The following is a 21793-nucleotide window of genomic DNA, read 5'->3' as shown; positions in this document are numbered from 1 at the left end:
GGTCGCAGTTAAATATTTATCGGGAAGTTGATTGGTGAAAGAGGTGCAGGACTGGAAAAGGGGAATCTAATAGAGGACAGATGGGTATCGTCTCCCTATCGTATTCCATCCTCCTTTTCCTTCTTCCATTGCTTTCTTTACTTCACCCCTACACCCTCCTTCCAGTTGCACATCACCTTGTGTTTCTTCCTCTCATCCCCACAACCTCTAAGCCTGACTCCTCATTTTATTCCTCAGTCCTGCTGAAGGATCCCGGCCAGAAACGTCGACTGTGCTCCCTTCCAAAGACGCTGCATAGCCTGCTGAGTTCCTTCAGCAATTTTGTGTGTGCTACTAGTTACCCTGTCACCCCTTCTCTTTTCGTCTACACATCACCTTTCTCTGGTTCCACTCATCCTTCCTTTCGTCAGTGTTCCACTCTACTCCTCTATTAGATTAGTTCTTTTGTAGCTCTTTATCTTTTCCAGCTCTCAATCTCCCAGCCTCTTGAGTTCAGTTCCATCACCTCCCACCAACCTTGTCCCTCATCTACCAAATGCCAGTTTGTACTTCTACCGCTTTCTTCAATTTATCATTCTAGCACCTATCCCGTCCTTTCCGGTCCGATGAAGTGACATTTTACAAAACGTTGACTGTCGTCTGTTAACTGTTGGGTGTTGTCCACAGTGGAGAGATCATTGCGGCTGGACTCACCATGTAGGAGTGTTGTTCACAGCGGACCTGTTATTGCGGCAGAACACCACCAGGTGGGAGTGTTGTCCACAGCAGACATGTCTTTCTGGCTGGACTCACCAGGTCGGAGTGTTGTTCACAGCGGAGCTGTTATTGCGGCAGGACACCACCACGTTTGAGAGTTGTCTACAGCAGACCTGTCTTTGTTGCTGGACTCACCAGGTAGAAGTGTTGTCCATCAGGGACCTGACATTTCGGCAGGACACCACCGGGTGGGAAAGTTACACACAGAAATTGCTGGAGGAACTCAGCGGGTGAGGCAGCGTCTATGAAATAAATCAGCAGCTTACCTTTCGAGCTGAGACACTTTTTCAGGACTGGAATGGAAGGGGAAAGGCCAGAATAAAAAGGCGGGGCAGAAGGAGGAGTATAGATGTAAGGTGAATCGTGATGTCTGTTGTGTAGGAACGGTAAAGGGCTGGAGAGAAAGGGATCTGATTGGAGATGAGAGGATAGACCATGGGAGAAAGGGAAGGAGGAGTGGCAACAGTGGGAGGTGATATGCAGGTGAGAAGAAGAGGTTAGAGCCAGAGTGGGGGAAAGAAGGTGAAGGGAGGGGGAAGGATAAAGTTGACTGGAAGGAGAAATCGCTACTCATGCCATCTGGTTGGAGGTTATATAAAGAAAATATAAGGTGTTGTTTTTCCAGCCGGAGGGGGGGGGGCTTCATCATGACATAAGAGGAAGCCATGGACCGACATGTTGGAACGGGAATGAGGATAGGAATAAAATTGTTTGGGCACAGGGAAGTTCCACTTTTGGCAGCTGAAAAGGAAGTGCGAGACAAAACGATCCCCCCAATTTACACCGGGTCTCACCAATATACAGAAGGCTGCATCAGGAGCAGCGGATGCAATAGAGGAAGCGTTGCCTCACCTGGAAGAACCACTTTGGGCGATGAATGGAGTAAGGGAGGAGATGAATGGGCAGGTGTAGTATTTCTCTCACTTTCAGGGGTCAGTTCCAGGAGGAACATCAGCGGAAAAGGAGAAATGAAGGGAGCGATTTCTGCAGAAACCGGAAAGTGGGGGGAAGGTAAATAAGTGTTTAGACCACAAGACATAGGAACAGAATCAGGCCATTCGTTCCATCGAGTATGCTCCGCCATTTCATCATGGCTGACCAATTTCCCTCCCTAATCCATTTTTCTGCCCTCCTAACGGAACAATTCACGCCCTGAGTGATCGAGAACCTATCAGCCTCCGCCATATTTACACTCCATCACCTGCCAACACATCCACCTGTGGCAACGAATTCAACACATTCACCACCTTCTGTTCTCAGCCAGGCAATTATAGGTCGGTGAGACTGATATCAGAAGTGCTGAATCTATTGGATGGTCTAAAGTCAAGTCTTGTTAATGGCCTCGGCGAAACGTCGAATGTATTCTTTTCCATAGATACTGCCTGATCTACTGAGTTCCTCCAGCATTCTGTGTGTGTTGCTTGGATTTCCAGCATCTGCAGATTTTCTGTTGTCTGTGACAATCAGTTGCATTCATTTTTACGGACAGGAATCTGGTTTACCATTTTATCTGGAACTGGACACTTTAGTTTTGAAGACTGTGAGTGCGATGTTGTACTGTGAACACTGTGACCACTGTGCTCTAAATGTTTTTGTTCTATTTGTGTTCTTTCCTGTAAAATGTTTGAATAACTTGTGTTGATGTTGTTGTGACCGCGGCTTTGCCATGTGTCTGTGACGCTGCTGCAAGTCTGTTTCTCAGCGCACCTGCCTTTGATGCCATTTTCCGGACACAACCGTAAAGGAAAAGACAATAATTGTTACTCCGGATCCGATGCAGCAATAACAAAGGAAACACACAGTCATTGTGGAAAACCATTTATTTTACCACAAGATCATTGAGATTCCACATTTGTGGAACTCTGGGTGAGAGGGAAATCAGCTTGTGTTTGGATCCAGCAGCGGACAAGTGTGTGTGTGTGTCCTTAGCAGAACAGAGGTGTTAGTTCAGAATGTTCTTTCCCAACCGTCTGCACTTATCTCATCTGTACAGCTGTATTATCGCCCTACTGAGGGGTGGTGATCAGCACAGTGATCTTAGTTCTGCAGGCTTGCAACTGAACTGGATAAATACAGACTGTCAAGTCACAAAGCTTTAACAGCACACAACTGTTAACCCTTCCTTCCCCCTCCATCCCCTTCTCTCTCTGCCACCCTCACCTTCTCTCTACATCTCTCCCCCACACTCCCCCCACTCTCCCCCCACTCTCCACCCTCTGAGTTAGAGGGAAATCAGCTCGTGTTTGGATCCAGCAGCGGACAAGTGTGTGTGACCTTGTCAGAACAGAGGAGCCAGTTCAAAACGTTCATTCCCACCCGTCTACACTTATCTCATCTGTACAGCTGTATTATCGCTCTACTGAGGGGATGTGGTCAGCTCAATAATCTTAGTTCTGCAGACTTGCAACTGAATTGGATAAACACAGGCTATGGACAAAGTCACAAAAGTTTTAACAGACAACAACTCTTAACCCTCTCTGCCCCCTCCCCCTCTCTCCACTCCACACCCTCTGAGTTACAGGGAAATCAGCTTGTATTTATATCTGGGAACAATCCACAAGGCCACAAAACTTTAACAACACACAGCTCTTCTGACTTTATATTTCAAATGTTCTTCCACAGGGCCGGTGACTTTAAATGCCTTGGTGCTACCAGTTCAGAGAGCTGACACGTAAGTGCTGTCACAAAGAAGGCACAGAGCTTCCACTGCTTGAGAAGTTGCACAAATTCAGCTTGTTGTCCAAAACTTTGTCAAACTTCAATAAATGCATGATAGACAATACCCTGACTGGTTGCATCACATCCCACGACAGAAACCAGTTCCCAAGAACGGAAAGATCTACAGAAAGTGTTGGACACTCCCAGCCCAGCAAAGAGAAATTCAGCACATCTACAAGGAGCGCGGCCACAGGAAAGCAGCATCAATGATAACCATCCCCCACCCACTCAGACCACGCTCTCTTCTCGCTGCTGCCCTGGGGAAGCAGGTCCCACACGTGTGGACACATTTTCCAGGCCTCTGCAACTCATCGTCTCAAAATGATCAGTATGTCAGTCTTTGTGTGGAGTTGTTTTTATCGATTCTGTTGTATTTTTCTGTACTACTGTGGATGCCAGCAAGAAAATGAATATCATGGTTGTATGTGGTTACGTATGTGTACTGTCAGAATAAGTTTAATTTCAAATGTGAGCAAAGGCACAAAAACAGACATCCATCCAGAGGAAGAGTGAGACACGCACTCACAGACACACACACACACACACACACACACACACACACACACACTCACACACACACACACACACACACACACACATTCACAGACACACTCACACACACACACTCACTGACACACACACATTCACACACTCATACACTCTCTCACAAAAACACACTGTTATGCCGTTGGCCCCCTCCTTTGTGAAAATCGCAAGAACTCTAGTTAAGGGGGGTCAACTGACCCAAGAGAGAGACGTGCGAAAGACCACGTTCTTCCAAGACGCAGAATAAAAGTGACTTTGACTATTGTCTCATGGAGACCACCTGAAAAGCCCTCGGGCAAAGTGGGCTGGTTGAGAGAGAGATCGCATTACCTGCAACTTGATCGACACCTGCGATCTCGTGAAGAAGTATAAAGGCGGGTCTGAGGGGAGGACCCTCAGATGCACCAAGGAAACACACGAAGGAGAAACGCTAGAAATCCTGCGACAGCGTTTTAATAGCTACAGCCGGTGGTGGGGTTCGTGTGCGTCCTTCCCTTGCCTGGGATTGGCGACTTCACCACGGAAGACGGCCTAGCTACAGGGGAAGCCACAGATGAGAGTCCATTCCCCCAACGAGACTTCCGACTACCTCCTACAGGTTGGAAAACCTGTCGGGTAAATGCTTCATGTTCTCTGTCTTTCTAACTAAACGTGCACCAACGCGACACTTCCGCCGACAACTAAGTGAAACTGCCGTAATCTGAAAGACTTTTAGCTATCCAGTGAACGATATAAAATCTACATTACCCCTAGACGACGATCGAGCTTGTGTTTTGAATGATTATTATTACACCGGTGTTTTAGATTGAGTTTTGATGATCTGAATGTTTTGTATTAACCATACGTTTGTGCCCTTGTTGAATAAAACGGTTGAAAATAGTAGCATCCGACTCAGCTGATCCATCTATCTTTGCTGGTAAGTTACCTGGTTACGGGGTTTTCGTAACAAGTGGGGTTCTCGTCCCGGATTTGAAACCAAACGGGAGGGTCAGTGAATCGGGCTGTAAGTCCAAACTTAAATCTGGTTACGCAGGTAGTCAGACGAGAAACCAGCAAAGATGGATGTGCAGGAATTTATGGGAAACCCGACGGTAGGGGCGCTATGGAAAGCTACAAAATCAGACTTAGTAAGTTTGGCGCAGGCATTAGACCTCACAGCGGTGAAGCCAGCAATGAAAAAGCAGGAAGTGCGAAGGGTCATACAACAGCATTACGTTGGGAAGAAGGTGTTTACAGCTGAGTATTTGGAAAATATTCCCGAAAGGAGATTAGTGAGTGGGACAAATCAGGCAGAGTTGGAGAAAGCAAGGCTGGAACATGAGTTTAAAATAAAGCAGCTAGAAATAGAAGCAGCTCAGAAGGCTGCAGAGAAAGAAGCCGAGAGAGCAGAGAGGGCAAAAGAAGCCGAGAGAGCAGAGAGGGCAAAAGAAGCCGAGAGAGAAGCAGAGAGGGCAAAAGAAGCCGAGAGAGAAGCCGAGAGAGCAGAGAGGGCAAAAGAAGCCGAGAGAGCAGAGAGGGCAAAAGAAGCCGAGAGAGAAGCAGAGAGGGCAAAAGAAGCCGAGAGAGAAGCCGAGAGAGCAGAGAGGGCAAAAGAAGCCGAGAGAGAAGCAGAGAGGGCAAAAGAAGCCGAGAGAGAAGCCGAGAGAGCAGAGAGGGCAAAAGAAGCCGAGAGAGCAGAGAGGGCAAAAGAAGCCGAGAGAGAAGCCGAGAGAGCAGAGAGGGCAAAAGAAGCCGAGAGAGCCGAGAGGGCAAGAGAAGCCGAGAGAGAAGCCGAGAGAGCCGAGAGGGAAAGAGAGCAGGTGTTCAAACTAAAGCAGCTAGAGGCAGAAGAGAGAGAGAAACAAAGGAACCATGAATTAGAGCTGGACAGGCGAAAACAAGAGCGAAGAACTCAAGGGAGAGAGAGAGAGGAGGGGTTTGATATTAGTCGGGCGTTGAGGTTGGTCCCCCCGTTCGAGGAGACGGATGTTGATAGTTATTTCTTGCTCTTTGAAAAGGTGGCAGAGAATCAGCAGTGGCCCAGAGAGCAATGGGTGGCGTTGTTACAAAGTGTGTTACGAGGAAAAGCACAGCGGGTATATGCCGCGCTGCCCACAGAAAGGGACGGGAATTATGATCAAGTAAAGGAGGCCATTCTCCGAGGTTACGAGTTAGTACCTGAGGCGTATAGACAAAGGTTCCGAAATTTAAAAAGAGGGTGGAATCAAACGTATACCGAGCTAGCCCATGAGAAGGGTGTGCTCTTGGACCGTTGGTGCACAGCTGAAAAGGTGGCCGAGAACTATGGGCGTCTCAGGGAGCTAGTTTTGATTGAGGAATTTAAAAGTTGCGTTCCGGAAGAGATCCGAATGTATTTAAATGAGAGGACGAATCAGTCCATCTCAGAGATGGCTAGGCTCGCAGATGAATATGCCCTAACCCACAAGACAAAGTTTTCCTCTCCAAAAAGTTACCCGAGAGACCGTCGGAATGGTAGGGACAGTCCGCCGGCTAAGGGAGAAACTCCACCGGGAGCTAGCACAAAAAGTGAGGATAACAGACAGGAAACCTGGAGATCTCCTGGTTTAAACTGTTTTAATTGTGGAAAGGTGGGACATATTGCATCAAAGTGCTTTGCTCTGAGAAAGGAGCCAGAGAGGGAGAGAGCAGCGATCCCTATCGGGCGTGCAGTGGTAATCAGGAAGTTGACAAGAGGGCCCCAGGTAGATGGAGTACCGGAGGGGCGGGAGACATTTAGTTCCGAAGGAACCGTGTCTTTGAGGGAAGGGGACCCCCCCATCCCCGTACGAATTTGGAGAGACACGGGGGCGGAACTATCGTTAATTAGACGTAATGTGTTAAATTTCGGCCCTCGGACGGGGGAGGTTGCCCTGAGAGGAATCGGGAACCAGACCGCGGTCGTGCCTTTGCATAGGGTCTTTCTCGATTGCGAGTTGGTGTCGGGACCTGTGGAGCTAGGAGTCCTGCCGGAGTTACCGGGGGAGGGCGTGGACCTCCTGTTGGGTAATGACCTCGCGGGTGGGAAGATGGGAACCGCCCTGATAGTTGAGGCCCCGCCCATGGAGTCCCCGAGCTATCGCGCATGCGCGGTCACTCGCAGCCTGTCGAGAGCGGCGACTGGGACCGCACGCAGTTTGAAATTGGCCCAGACGTTTTTACCGACCCTACACCACGAGGGTTCAGAGGGTGGTAAAACGGAAGGTAGTAAAGTAAAATGGGGTAAGGGTAAGGAGATAGCCCTCCCCTTAGTGAAGAGAAAGGTCCTAGAGGTAGGAAATAAAGATGAGAAACGGATAAAGCTGTTAAAACGTCCAGAGTTGGACGTGGTTGATCTGTCTGGTTTGGCAGAATTGTTTGGAGAAGTTGAGAGTCCTAAAGATGTTCTCGATGGTCCCGAGAGTGAAATGAGGGCAGTCTTAGAGGAGAAGGGTATCCTTGCTGTGGAGAAGTCAGCTGACATGGCCGAGGAGGTTGTTTCAGCTCGCAGGGTTGCGCCTTCCCCAACAGGGGGCTGCCTGGAGAGTTACTGGAAGGAGGGGGGGACGTTAGAATTTGAAAAAGGTACGGGTGTTGAAAACCTGGACGAGGCCAATGTCCCGTTTGAGCGTGTCCAAGATGGGGATACACATGGTGCTGAACCTAGTCACGGAACTCAAGGGAAAGGGGGATGTGTAGTTCCCAAATTGAATGAAGAAAATTTAAAGGATGGACTGATATCAAAAGCAGCAACCAGGCTACAGAAACAATGGCTTGGTACCACAAAGCCTGTGAATCCATTACAGGTTGAGTTGGAAGGTAAAGGGGCCCCACACGCTATTGTTATTCCAGAGTGTGGTGTGAAAAGGCAGAATTTGAAATGCTGTCTGAACAAAGCGAGATCGCTTGCGGATCTTAAATTGGAAACTAATAGCATGACGGGTCCTGAAGAGAAAAACGACAAATTGCCTAAAATTAAGGAATTGGGTGGTCTAAGTTTGGAACACGCTGATAAAATAACTCCTATGAAAGGAGCGGGCGAAAGCCTATTTCGCCAGGGTGCCCAAGATCGCCACGAGGGAATTAACCGGAAAAAAGGCGAGGGTTAATGGGGGCGCGATTTTTTTAAAATAGCAGAAGCCGGTTTTAAGGGATTTTGACAAAGTATGTGAATAATAAAGACAACACCCATGGAAGCTTGACTGTTAAGTTTGAAAGTAGCATAAAAATTTGTCTTTTGCATGAACCTTTGTAGATGTATGTAAGCTAAGATCACACCTCCTTAGTTATGTTGCTGAAGAAAGCAAATAAATAAGGTGGTTATTGAGCTGAAGTTTGATGCTACCAGGCGTTAGTAGGGCACATGAGGTTAAGGTATTAAAGAAAAGGGGCACTGTACTTGTTACCTGTTTAGATACTGACTTGAATGTATAACAGTAGTACTCTGTGAAGAGAAAAGCTTGTGTAGTATGTAGATTCAAAAAAAAAAAGAAAATTTCCTGTGTCAACCTGTTTTTAACCGCTGGTTAAAAACACATTATGGGGGGAAGTGTTATGCCGTTGGCCCCCTCCTTTGTGAAAATCGCAAGAACTCTAGTTAAGGGGGGTCAACTGACCCAAGAGAAAGACGTGCGAAAGACCACGTTCTTCCAAGACGCAGAATAAAAGTGACTTTGACTATTGTCTCATGGAGACCACCTGAAAAGCCCTCGGGCAAAGTGGGCTGGTTGAGAGAGAGATCGCATTACCTGCAACTTGATCGACACCTGCGATCTCGTGAAGAAGTATAAAGGCGGGTCTGAGGGGAGGACCCTCAGATGCACCAAGGAAACACACGAAGGAGAAACGCTAGAAATCCTGCGACAGCGTTTTAATAGCTACAGCCGGTGGTGGGGTTCGTGTGCGTCCTTCCCTTGCCTGGGATTGGCGACTTCACCACGGAAGACGGCCTAGCTACAGGGGAAGCCACAGATGAGAGTCCATTCCCCCAACGAGACTTCCGACTACCTCCTACAGGTAGGAAAACCTGTCGGGTAAATGCTTCATGTTCTCTGTCTTTCTAACTAAACGTGCACCAACGCGACACTTCCGCCGACAACTAAGTGAAACTGCCGTAATCTGAAAGACTTTTAGCTATCCAGTGAACGATATAAAATCTACATTACCCCTAGACGACGATCGAGCTTGTGTTTTGAATGATTATTATTACACCGGTGTTTTAGATTGAGTTTTGACGATCTGAATGTTTTGTATTAACCATACGTTTGTGCCCTTGTTGAATAAAACGGTTGAAAATAGTAGCATCCGACTCAGCTGATCCATCTATCTTTGCTGGTAAGTTACCTGGTTACGGGGTTTTCGTAACAACACTCACACACCAAGCCACACATGCTCGTGCAGTGAGGCTCACATTGACATAAATGTGCACACAGGCCCTGAGACTCACAGGAAACACAGACAGACACACATGGAGATGCACACTGGTGCACGCACAAACACATATACAGCACATACACACTGACACACGTTAATAGAAACAAACACGCACACAGACACAAATACACACACAGACACTCACACGCATACTAGCACGCAGAGACGACTCATAGAGACAGAAACTCACGCATGCACACACAGACAAACACACAAAGGCACATAGACACAGAAGGAGACACAAACGCATGCACCACGCACACATGCACACACAAACAACTCTCACATCTCCCTCTCCAGCTCTCCATTGTCTTTTCTGTGCTTTCAATGTTTGATATGTTTCATTCTTCGGAACTCTGAAAGTCCAGGCCTGGAGCCATTATTTATTTGGCAAAGCGTTTGGACGCTGCGTCCTCTCGGGGCAAACTAAAGGTGTTTTGTTTTTCTCTCTCTGCTTAATGTGTTTTATATCATCACAAGACTACAAGAACTTCGAGGACTGCTGGTCCGCTGCACAAGTCAGCTGCTTGTTTCGTCTCAAGGGACAATCTTAGATCTGGCAAATCTGTTGGAATTCTTTGAAGTAATAACAATCAGGATCGACAAAGGAGAATTGGTTGATGCTGTGTATCTGGATTTTCAGAAGACCTTTGACAAGGTGCCACAGAAGCGGCTACTTAGCCCATGGTATTACAGGGACTATACTGGCTGATTGGTAAGAGGCAAACAGTGGGAATAAAGGGAAACTTTGCTGCTTGGTTGCCGGTGACTAGTGATGTCCCACAGGGATTTGTGTTATGTCAATAATTTGGCTGAATTGACTGTTTTGAGCAAAGTTTGCAGCCAATACGAAAATAGGTGGAGGGACAGATAGTTTTGAGGAAATAGAGAGGCCACAGAAGTACTTAGACAGATTATGAGAATGGGCGAAGAAGTGACAGATGAAGTACAATGTCAGGAAATGTATGGTCATGACTTCGGTATTTTCCCCAAATGAAGACACAACCATTTGAGGATTAAAGGGATTTGAATTAATTATGCAGGATTCTCCAAAGCCAACTTGCAGTCTGAGTCTATCGTGGGGAAGGAAAATGTGATGTCAGCATTTAATGTGATGCAATTCTGAGGTTTTGTAACTCACTGGTGAGGCCTCACTTGGAGGAATGGGAGCATTTTGAGTCCTTTAACAGAGAGGATGTGTTGAAACTGAAGAAAGTTCAAATTAATTTCACGAAAATGATTCCAGGATTTGACAGCTTGTCACTTGAAGGGCTTCTGATGGCTCTGGGCCGGGATTCACTGGGATTCAGAAGAACGAGAGTGACCTAATTGAAAATTATCGCATGTTGGAAGACCTGTGCAAAGGATGTGGGATGGCGATGAGGAAGGATTTCTTAAGCCAGGGATGAGTGAATCTGTGGAATTCCATGCTACAGCCAGCTGTGGAGGCCGTCATTGTTAATATTTCAGGCAGAGGTTGCAGGCAGAGGTTGAAGATCCTTGGATGATCAGGGCATGAAGGGTTACGGGGAGAAGGCAGGAGACTTGAGCTGAGAGGGATAATGAATCAGCCATGATGAAATTTCGGTGCGAACTCCATGAGCCGAATGGCCTAATTAAACTCCTGTAACTTGTGGTCTTAAACAAACTCTCATTCAATGTCAGCAAGAGCAAGGAGCTGATTATTAACCCCAGAGGGCGGAAACAGGACGTCCAGGAGACAGTCCTCATCGGGGATCAAAGGTGGAGAGGGTCAGCAACCTCAAACCTTTGGAATCACATTCGGCTCTTCATCTCACGGTGCTAATATTTATTATATATATATATAAATTTGTATTTGCATCGTTTGTTGCTATTTTTGCATATTGTTTTGTTTTTCTTTTGTCCATCCTGTTGGGTTCAGTCTTTTACGGATTCTGTTGTGGATCATTGATTTACTGAGTTTGCCCACAGAAAACGAATCTCAGGATTCTACATGGTGACATGCGTGTACTGTGATATTACGTTTACTTTGTAAATTTTAAATTGACGTGTGAATTTGTGAATGTTTCTCTCAAACACCAGATTGAGTTGTGAGTTCTAAAGTTTCACCATTGGCTGGGTAAATAATTTTGTTCTGATCGGAATGGTCGTCCTGTCACTGTGGGCCCTCCTTAGAGGCACCGCAGTTACTGAAAACATTCCTCAATCGGACTGGGAAGCCTGAGATTCTCTGATTGTTCCAACCACTCTCTCCCTCTCTCTCGAGCGCACGCACACACACGCACGAGCGCGCACACACTCACTCACACACACACACACACACACACACACACACACACACACACACACACACACACACACACGACACTCATAGCAGTACCCGTAAAGAGCAGGTGAACTGCCTCAATTACTAACCCCGGTGGCGCTCAGACCTCTGTGATGAAGAGCTCTGAGGGGTTGGTCATGACTAGAATCATCTCCTGTCTGTGCATGGACCTGGACCCACTGCAATTTGCCGATCGCCACAATCTGTCCACAGTCGATGCAATGTCACTGGCTCTCCACTCAGCCTTAGATCACCTGGACAATAGCAATACACAAGTCAGGATGCTGATTACAGCTCAGCGTTCAACACAATCATACCCTCAATTGTAATCAACAAACTCCAAAACCTGGGCCTCAGTACGTCCTTCTGCAACTGGATCCTCACCAGGAGACCACAGTCTGTGTGGATCAGAAATAACATCTCCTCCTTGCTGACAATCAACACTGGCACAGTTCAACGATGGGTGCTCAGCCCACTGCTCTACTCTCTCTACACCCACGTCTGTGTGTCTAGGCTCATCTATAAACTCGCCGACAGCACAACTATTGTTGCTGGAATTTCAGACGGTGATGAGGAGGAGTACAGGAGTGAGATAGATCAGCAAGTTGAGTGGTGTCGCAGCAACAACCTTGCCCTCAACTTCATTAAGACAAAAGAATTGATTGTGGATTCAGGAAGGGGAAGTCGAGGGAACACACACCAGTCCTCATCGTGGGATCGGAAGTGAAAAGGGTGAGCAGTTTCCATTTCCTGCCTGTCAACATCTCTGAGGAACTATCCTGGGCCCAACATATTGATGCAGTTACAATGAAGGCACAACATCGGCTATATTTCATTCAGAGATTGAGGGGAATCGGTCTGTCGCTAAAGACACTTGCAAATTTCTACAGATGTACTGTGGAGAGCATTCTAACTGGTTGCATCACTGCCTGGTGTGGAGAGGCCACTGCACAGGATCGGAAAATGCTGCAGAAAGTTGTAAACTCAGCCAGCTCCTTCATGGGCACTGGATTCCACAGCATCCAGGACACATTCAAAAGATGATGCCACAAAAAGGTGGCATCCATCATTAAGGACCCCCATCACCCAGGACATGCCTTCGTTTCATTGCTACCATCAAGGAGGATGTACAGGACCCTGGAAACACACTCACCGGTTCAGGAACAGCTTCTTCCCTACCGTCAGATATCTGCATAGACAATGAACCCATGAACACCCCCTCAGTATTTTCCTTCTCTTTTTGCACTACATTTTAAATATAATTACACATACTAATTGTAATCGGTAGTTTTTATTACTAAATATTGCAGTGTACTGCAGACACAAAGGAACAAATTTCACCACATGTGCGGGTGATATTACACCTGATTCTGATACACAAACAGACACAGCTGGGCTCAGACATACAACACTCCCACATTCCTCCCTTTGTGACACCCTGCTTGCTCCGTGGCCCCCGGGATGAAGCTCAAACTGTTGCAACACCTGCCCTTTAAATTCATGGCTGAGGCTGTGTTGTGTCTGTTCACTGTTTGAGTTCGATATTAAATGAAGAGCATTGAATGGGAAGGAAGGTTTGAATAGCAGAATAAAGATCTCCTCTGAAGGTATATGGGGTCCTGGTGAGAGCGTACATGGAACACTGTGCACAGGTCTGGTCTCCCTCCCGGAGTCAGCCTGTGGGTAAAGGGAATGAAGAGAATGTTCCAGACACTGATTTGGTAAGGGGGTGGTGAGGTAGTGTCCTCAGTGAGATTACACTATCTGGGCCTGTCTCAAAATTTGGACAAATAACAGATGGTCTGACTGAGACAGACAGTCTCACAGGGTACTGACAGGGTGGGGGCAGCAATGGCGTTTTTCCTCACTGGGTGTTGAATAAGGGGTCACAGAATCAGAATCCGATATCAGCTCACAAGACTCAGAAGAGGAGTGCGGAGAACCTTTGTATTATTTTTCCCACAAGTTTTCAAAATTCAAAAGGCATATAGAAGGGCTGAGCGAAGATGGGAACGTTGCAGGAAAGTGTCGCTGAGGTCAAAGATCAGCCATGATCGGAGGAAATGCGGAACTGCCACAAGGGACCGAATGACCACGCTTACTCCTGTTTACCTTTGCGCCTTGTTCTGCCTTGGCCTTCAGCCTGTCCGATTGCAGCGTAGAGCCATCGGCAACCACTGCGGGCCAGATCCGGGCTCCCAGTAGCGCAGACAGGTCCGGGAGGTAACTCCCGACAACAGGTCACGATCCTCGGCAGGGAAAGACCGGGCACCCTCCGTGCAGCTGAAACATCTCACGGAATCTCTGCCATAGAAGGATTCACCCGGCCGGTGTTGCAACCTTTACCCGAAATTTAGCTCCCAATCTCCGGTCTCTCCCGGGTCCACCCGCTCTCAGTTCCAAACCTCGGACCGCTCCGAACGTTCAGCATCCCTCCAACTGACACTCCTCAGCCAATAGCAGCACGACTCTCCCAGCTCTGCTGCTGATTGGCTGTGAGTGTATCTGAGAACGGGCTGCTACTGGTAGCTGGAGATGTCAGTCACAGTTTGTGACAGAATCAAAGCAAGTTCTCCGAGACAGAAAGTTCAAAGTAAATTTTATTATCAGAGTGCAGATAAGTCACCACATACAACCCCGAGAAGCATTTTGCTGCGGAAGTGGGGAGAAAATCTGCAGGATAGTAACTATAACTGGATCAGTGAAAGACCAGCCAGAGTGCAGACGACAACAAACTGTGCAAATGCAAATATAAATAAATAGCAATAAACAACAGGAACATGAAATAACCGCAGGGGCTGCCGACGGATCTCCGGAGCTCTCACCGCTCCCCTGTGCATTCTGACAGGCTGAAGACCAGGGCAGAACAAGGCACAAAGGTAAACTCGTGGTTTAGAAAAAATGAAACAGGCTATTCAGCCCCTTGCGCCTGTTCTGCCCTTAACTCGGAACATAACACTATAAGACCATAAGACATAGGGGCAGAAGTAGGCCATATGGCTATTCGAGTCTGCTCCGCCATTCAATCACAGCTGATCCTTTTTTTCCCTCCTGAACCCCAGTTCCTGGTCTTCTCCCCGTAACCTTTGATGTCATATTCAATACAGAACCTATCAACCTCTGCCTTAAATACACCCAACGAGGTAGCCTCCACAGCTGCATGTGGCAACAAATTCCACAAATTTATCTCGCTTTGTCTGAAGACATTTCTCCGATTCTCAGTTTTGAAAGGGCGCCCCTCTATCCTGAGGATGTGCCTCTTGTCCGAGACTCTCACACCATGGGAAACATCCTTTCCACATCTACTCTGTCTATCGGTAAATATTCAAAAGGTTTCAATCAGATTCCCCGCACGATTTTTAATACAACCGAGTACAGACCCAGAGCCATCAAACGTCCCTTTCATACCTGGAATCATCCTTGTGAAATTCATCTGAACCCTCTCCATGTCGGACCTTTGACCTCAACACCACTTTCCTGCAATGTCCCCAAAATTGCAGAGCCCCAGAATATGTCTATTAAATTTAGAAACCCTGTGGAGGAAATTCCAAAGATTCGCTGCACTGGTGAGGAAATTTCTCCTCATCTCTGTCCTGCTGAGGTGAACTGTAATATTCAGTCTGTGAAATATGGTTCCACAGCCCAGCCAGGGAAAACATCATTCCTGCCCCAACCCTGTCAATATCCTGTGAGATTGAGCCTGTCCCTTTTACTGCTTAAATTCTGAGACAGGCCCAATGCGATCAGTCTCAGTCAAACCACCTCCGATTTCACTCATTTTGTTACGATGATTAGTTGTGGGAGCATCTCAATGGACGGTAAATAAGCGTAGTCATCCTGTGTTGTTCCCGAGCCTGATGGTTGACGGGTAGTAACTGTTCCTGAACCTGGTGTGCGGGACCTGAGGTTCTTGTACCTTCTACCTGATTGCAGCAGCGAGAAAAGAGCCTGGCCTGGGTGGTGAGCATCTCTGATGATGGATGCTGCTCTACTCCGACAGTATTTCATATCGATGTGCTCAGTGGCTGGTTGGGCTCCAACCGGAGTGCACTGGGATGAATATAATAGATTGTGTCGGTTCATCAGGAGGGCGATGAACTACTTCAATCATCGTGCCAAACCTGGGGGAGAGGGGCCCTCCCAGTCTGATCCTTGCTGCATGCCCGGAGATCACTCCCACAGCGCGCTGCCCCGAGATTACTGCAGTGGAGACGAGACGGTCACTCACCTCTTTGCGGACTGTGGGCTGGCGAAGATCTGTGGAGAAAGATGCAAGGGCCTGTGCCACAGCAGCTGCGTGACAGAAGGCTCACTGATCCTCGGGTAAAGACATTGCACGGTTTATCCCTGTGAATATTTCAAGGCAAATAACGTCTGGGCTCTGTCCAGATTTGTGGAAACTGGACTTTCACTGGAGCTGGGACAGACATGGGTAAAGACAGAAAGTTTTTTCAGGACTTCACCAACCAAAATATTGTTTCCCACCCTGTGACGTGGAATGTCCAGTCCTGTACTTTCCCCTGCAGTCACAGCATCCATCTTGTCACGGCACAATTTTTAAGTTTTAAATAGTTACTTAACCCGTGTTTTACACCCCAGTCTGACTCTCTTTACACCGAGAGAGAAAAAAACTTAAAAAAACGAGCTGTTGGAGGAACTGAACGGGTCAGCAGCATCTGAGGGAAATGGCAATCGAGATTTCGGGTTGAGACAATCCAGCGGAAGGATCTCGACATGAAAGTCGATTTTACATTTCTCTCCACAGATGCTGTCTGACCCGCTCAGTCCCTCGAGTTTCTTACTCGAGATTCCAGCATCTGCAGTCTCTTCGGATCGCTTCGGATCGCAGCGATGGGACCTTTGCAGATTCAGCGAATGTTTCTGTCACACTGGATTTTTACGGGACGGGTTTGTTAGCCCGATTCCCAACCCTCCTCCTTTTGCAGCCGGGCTTGGGCAGTCCATGGCCGAGTTTTCATTTCTGTTCCGACCTGCTTAATCTGTTTCTGATCCCTCCCTGATATAGATACCACAATTCCTTCCCACAGACAGCAACATAATGTTCATTTCCCGAGTCAAGTGCGTAGTGGACAATCGCGGTACTGCAGGGGATCAGCAACTCCCCGAAAGTGAAAGCATTCTGAATCGGGAAGTGCTGGGAGTCAACATGGCTTCGAAAGGACCGGCCGAGAGTTTGAGCGAGGAGGCAATTTGTCCCGTCTGCCTGGATTTCTTCATCGATCCGGTTATACTGGAGTGTGGACACAACTTCTGTCGCTCTTGTATCACACGGTGTTGGGAAAGGGAGGAGAGAAACTCCTGCCCGGAATGTAGAGCGGTGTTTGCTGACCGCACCCTCAGGGTGAATCGGGCCTTAGCAAATATGACACAAAAAGTTCGGAATCTAAACCTGAATCCGAAAGGGAAGGAAATTAAACTTCACTGCGAGGAACATGAGGAAGAACTGAAGCTGTTTTGTGAAACGGACAAGACACTGATCTGTCTGGTCTGTAGAGACGCGCAGGAACACAGAGAACACCGCTTCAGGCCGATTAAAGAAGCCGTTAAAACCTACAAGGTAAAACTAAAGTTAATTTAATACATAACACATTTCCTTTGTCCTACATACCATCACACGAGCCTCCATAACCAACACATCACTCTTTGCAACTTTCACCATCCAACGGGATTCTACCAGCAAACAAATCTCTCCCTCCAACAGCCCAGACCCACCCCTCCCCACAACTCTCCGCTCTCTATACGGATCGCTCCCCGTACTGTATCGCCCTTATCCACTCGCTCCTCCCCACTGATCTCCCTCCTGGCACTGACACCTGCAAGCGGGACAAGTGCTACACCTGACTCCTAACCTCCTCCCTCGTCACCATTCAGGGCCGCAAACAGCCCAGTTCCTCCCGTTTCTTCCATGGTCGATTGTCCTCTCGTATTAGATTCCTTCTTCTCCAGCCCTTTATCTCTTCCACCTGTCCCCTCCCAGCTTCTCACTTCATCACCCTCCCCCACGTTCCCCCTCACGTTGTCTCACCCGTTACCTGTCAGCTGGTTCTCATACCCAACCTTTTTATTCTGGCATCTGTCCCATTCCTTCCCAGTCCTAATGAAGGGTCTCATCCCGGAACACCGGCTGTTTATTTCCCCTGAATAGATGCTGCCTGACTCACTGAGTTCCTCCGGCATTTTGTGTGATAATCGGGTTTGATCACCTGTTTCTTTTGATGCATCTTTGTTTCTATTTCCTTCACGCTCTGACTTCCAGGATCAGCTAAAATCTTCCTTAGACTCTCTCACAAAAAAGAAATCAGACTTCCAGGAAAAGGAGCAGCAACAGAAAGAGAATATTTCCGGAGTTCTGGTGAGGCTTCCTGAGCGGAATTTCTGATGTTACTGTCGAGTTTTGCTCGATTTAATGCAGAATAGCCGAGAATCGCAGCTCCAGTGACCTGGGTTCGATCCTGACCTCTGCTGCTGTCTGTGGAGTTTGCATGCTCTCCCTGTGACCACGAGAGACTCCGACACATCACAACGACATGCTGGATGAATGGCTAATTACCGTTAACCTTGTAAAGGTGGGGAGGGTGTGCATGACTCAGATGGGGTTTATGGGTCAATAAGTGAGAGTAGGTTTCAGGAAAATGTGAGTGAATGGTGTTGACGGGAATGCACTCAGAAGTAGCATGGACTCCAATAGACCGAACTTAACGACAAAAGGAAACAGAGCACAACAATGCAGTATATTAATCTTCACCTTTCATTCAACAGGAACAGTCACACAGCCTTCAGACCCACATCACATCCCAGTTTGCTGAACTGCGCCAGATTATCACTGAGAAAGAGCAGAGCTTACTCAGGGATCTCAGGGAAGAAGTGAAGAGGATTCTCAATCCAATGGAGAAGAATCTTCGGGAGATTCAAAAGAATATAAGGATTATTCAGGAGGAAATTTCAAAGTTAAAGGAACAGATGGATCAAAAAGACAGTGTGATATTTCTCAAGGTGAGGGATTACATTTTCAATTTATTTCTGTCAAATTGAACTAAATGAACAGTGGTATATTTGAAATAAACACAGCATAGAGGCCAGTTCTAACAAATCAATTGTCGCTGCTGGCGACCTCACACAAGTTGTTATACTTGCATGATGTGCCCTCCCATCACTCCAATAATGACATTTCAAAATGTCCAAGATACGCTTTCAGTCCTTCATTAGCAAAATACAATCTTGAAGCGAACAAACTTCAGGGTAATTCATTGTAAAGTAAGCTGCAACACAGCGGTCAAGAACAGAATGTCATCCGCCCGTCCCCAGCTCAAAACTGCCCAGAACAAAGTACAGAGACGTAACCTTTTAATTTCGCTTTTACCACGTCCCCACTCACGTGACGAGTTACCATAATAAACACCAGACTGGTTATCGTAATAAATACGTAACACAGAATACAATGCAGACAGAAAACAGACGTGTTGCTCCTACACACAGCATTTACAAATGGCAGTAAACTGTTTCTCACCAGACAATTGATGTAACTATTCAGGATTGTTGTTGTCCCATAATAATAAGATTATTAAGGGATTGGACACGCTGGAGGCAGGAAGCATGTTCCCGCTGATGGGTGAGTCCAGAACCAGAGGCCACAGTTTAAGAATGAGGGGTAGGCCATTTAGAACAGTGATAGGGAAAAGCTTTTTCACCCAGAGAGTGGTGGATATGTGGAATGCTCTGCCCCAGAAGGCAGTGGAGGCCAAGTCTCTGGATGTTTTCAAGAGAGTTAGATAGAGCTCTTATAGATAGCGGGGTCAAAGGATATGGGGAGAGGGCAGGTACGGGGTACTGATTGTGTATGATCAGCCATGATCACAGTGAATGGCGGTGCTGGCTAGAAGGGTCGAATAGCCTACACCGGCACCTATTGTCTATTGTCCCAAAACTGGACTTCCACAACTTCTGTACATCCCAGGACAGAATGCAAATTTCTCTGAAATTATTTACTCTGACCACAACACAGAGTTGCTGTCTGTGTCCTTAATTCTACATAAAGTATCCTCTAAAACTCCCATTAACACCCAGTTCCAGTCATAGGCTGTGAGTGTGTCTGGTGCGGTGGGTGTGAGGGTCTCTCTGTCAATCGGTGAGAGCAAAGAATGTGACCCACCCATCAGACTTCTCTTCTGTATCCTGTTTCCATCAGATTAGGGAATCTTTCACTGTCTCTTTATTTTTTGGATAAATTTCAAATGGGATTATATCCCTTTCTCCATTAACAGGCCATTAGGTCCATCTTCTATCAGTTTCCATGCTTCACAATCCTCCACCCACCTACTCACCACACCCAGCAACAGTGCCCGAACTCCCTGGTCCCACACGTATTTATCCAGCCTCCCCATTACATTCAGTCTCTGCCGTTCCATTTCAACCACTCCTGTGGCACTGAGTTCCACATCCTCCTCACTAAATTTCTAGTGGAATTTGTTAAAATCCATCTGGAATTACATCTCCCCACAAGTCTCCCCATAAATAGAGGTACTTTCTCCACCTGCACACAATTAAATCCATTACAGATCTTAAACTCCTCCATCCTATCACACTAACGTCATATCTAGATGAAGGTGCAAACCCTATCCTGTTTTCACTGTAAGTTTCATCCTCTCGGTAATGGTCTGACATTCAGAAATTTTCCCTGTAATTTACCCCGTGGTTCTGTATTGTCCGTGTGTGTGAGTGATTGCGGGAGTGGGAATTTTCAAGACCTTGTAATGATTTGGATGAAATTCAGGATATGGACAGTAAGTCCAAGTCTAATCGGATTTGTGTTTTATTTATTTCAGGAGGAAGCTCGTCGGAATAGGAGGTAGGTCAGGCTCTTTACTGAAACCCTGAATGTATTTGTAAAATAGTTCAGAACAGCAATTTATAACCAGCAGTTTAATATTTACAGGATTAATGACAATGTCCAGGAATTGTCAGTGACAGATGAGACCCTACCGGTTGAAAAGTTCGATCACCCCTATTTGTTGAAAACAGTGCTGAGAGAAACGCTTGATGCTATTAATCGAGGTAAAACTTACAAAGATTCATTTCTCCTTGTTTATGAAGCTCAATTTAGTTCCAATTTGAGGCAAAGATTGTCTGAAATACTGGGCTGAAGGGGAACTGAAGTTTATTTCACATCAACCCCACCGACTGGGAGGCATCACTGTCACATTGTCAGCTGGAGATGTCAGACCCCTGGACACACCAGCACAGGGTCACAATACAACTAATACACGGGACTGTCAAATGAACCACTGTGTCCTGATACCAGTCAAATGCACTAACACACCAGGACATGAGTTTGGATCTACCAGAGGAACTGGGAATTTAATACTGACGATAATATTTTAGGGAATAAAAGCGGGTATCAGTGTGGTGACCGGGATTGTCAGGAAAATACACAAGTCCTTCATGTGCCCTGAGAGTGCAGACTCTGACCGACACAGGTCTTCCCCCTTCCGGATCAGCATCTCTCACTGTTGTTAGAGGCAGAAGAGGGGAGTGGTCGTGATCGGGGACTGAATCGTCAGGGGATCAGACAGGAGAATCTATTGATGTGAACGGGACACCCGAATGGTATGTTGCCTCCTGGGTGCCAGGGTCAGGGATGCCTCGAATCGTGTCCGCAGCATTTTAGAGAGGGAGGGAAAAGAGCCAGATATCTTGGTAAATTTGTGACAATGACATTGGAAGTAAAAGCAAATAGGCCCTGAAAATAGAATTTGGAGAGCTTGTTAGAAAGCTCAGAAGCAGTACCCCCAGGGTTGTAATTTCTGGATTGCTGCCTGTGCCACGTGCTGGTGAGGGTAGAAACAGGATAATTTGACAGATAAACATGGCTGAGAAGATGGGGCTGGGGACAGGGATTCAGGTTCTTGGATCATTGGGATCTCATCTGGTGGAGGAATGACCTGCTCAAAAGGGATGGGTCGCACCTCGACCCGACGGAGAACAATATTCTCAGAGAGAGGTTTGATAGAGCAGTTGGGGAGGATCTGAACTAATTTG

The 21793-nt window shown here is 47.1% G+C and overlaps 1 protein-coding gene and 1 long non-coding RNA gene across 2 annotated transcripts; both read left to right on the top strand.

Annotated features, from left to right (window-relative positions):
• The first annotated feature begins 4119 nt into the window (after positions 1 to 4119).
• Positions 4120 to 16843, top strand: LOC140720249 (uncharacterized). Its single transcript, XM_073035124.1, has 2 exons — positions 4120 to 9012; positions 16786 to 16843. The coding sequence occupies exon 1, from the start codon at positions 5079 to 5081 to the stop codon at positions 8103 to 8105; it is 3027 nt and encodes a 1008-aa protein (XP_072891225.1). The 5' UTR covers positions 4120 to 5078; the 3' UTR covers positions 8106 to 9012; positions 16786 to 16843.
• A 1680-nt stretch (positions 16844 to 18523) lies between these two features.
• LOC140720194 (uncharacterized) lies at positions 18524 to 20785 on the top strand. Its single transcript, XR_012097126.1, has 3 exons — positions 18524 to 18751; positions 20581 to 20603; positions 20691 to 20785. It is a non-coding gene; the product is annotated as an uncharacterized lncRNA (long non-coding RNA).
• The last annotated feature ends 1008 nt before the right edge of the window (positions 20786 to 21793 follow it).

This window comes from Hemitrygon akajei, unplaced genomic scaffold (assembly GCF_048418815.1).
Source record: "Hemitrygon akajei unplaced genomic scaffold, sHemAka1.3 Scf000038, whole genome shotgun sequence".
In the NCBI taxonomy this organism is placed as follows: domain Eukaryota; kingdom Metazoa; phylum Chordata; class Chondrichthyes; order Myliobatiformes; family Dasyatidae; genus Hemitrygon; species Hemitrygon akajei.
Note: the sequence above shows the minus strand (reverse complement) of the source record. Positions and strands in the feature narration are given on the sequence as shown.

Coding starts and splice junctions, on each gene's coding strand:
- LOC140720249 (XM_073035124.1), top strand. CDS start 5,079: ATGGATGTGCAGGAATTTATGGGAAACCCGACGGTAGGGGCGCTATGG.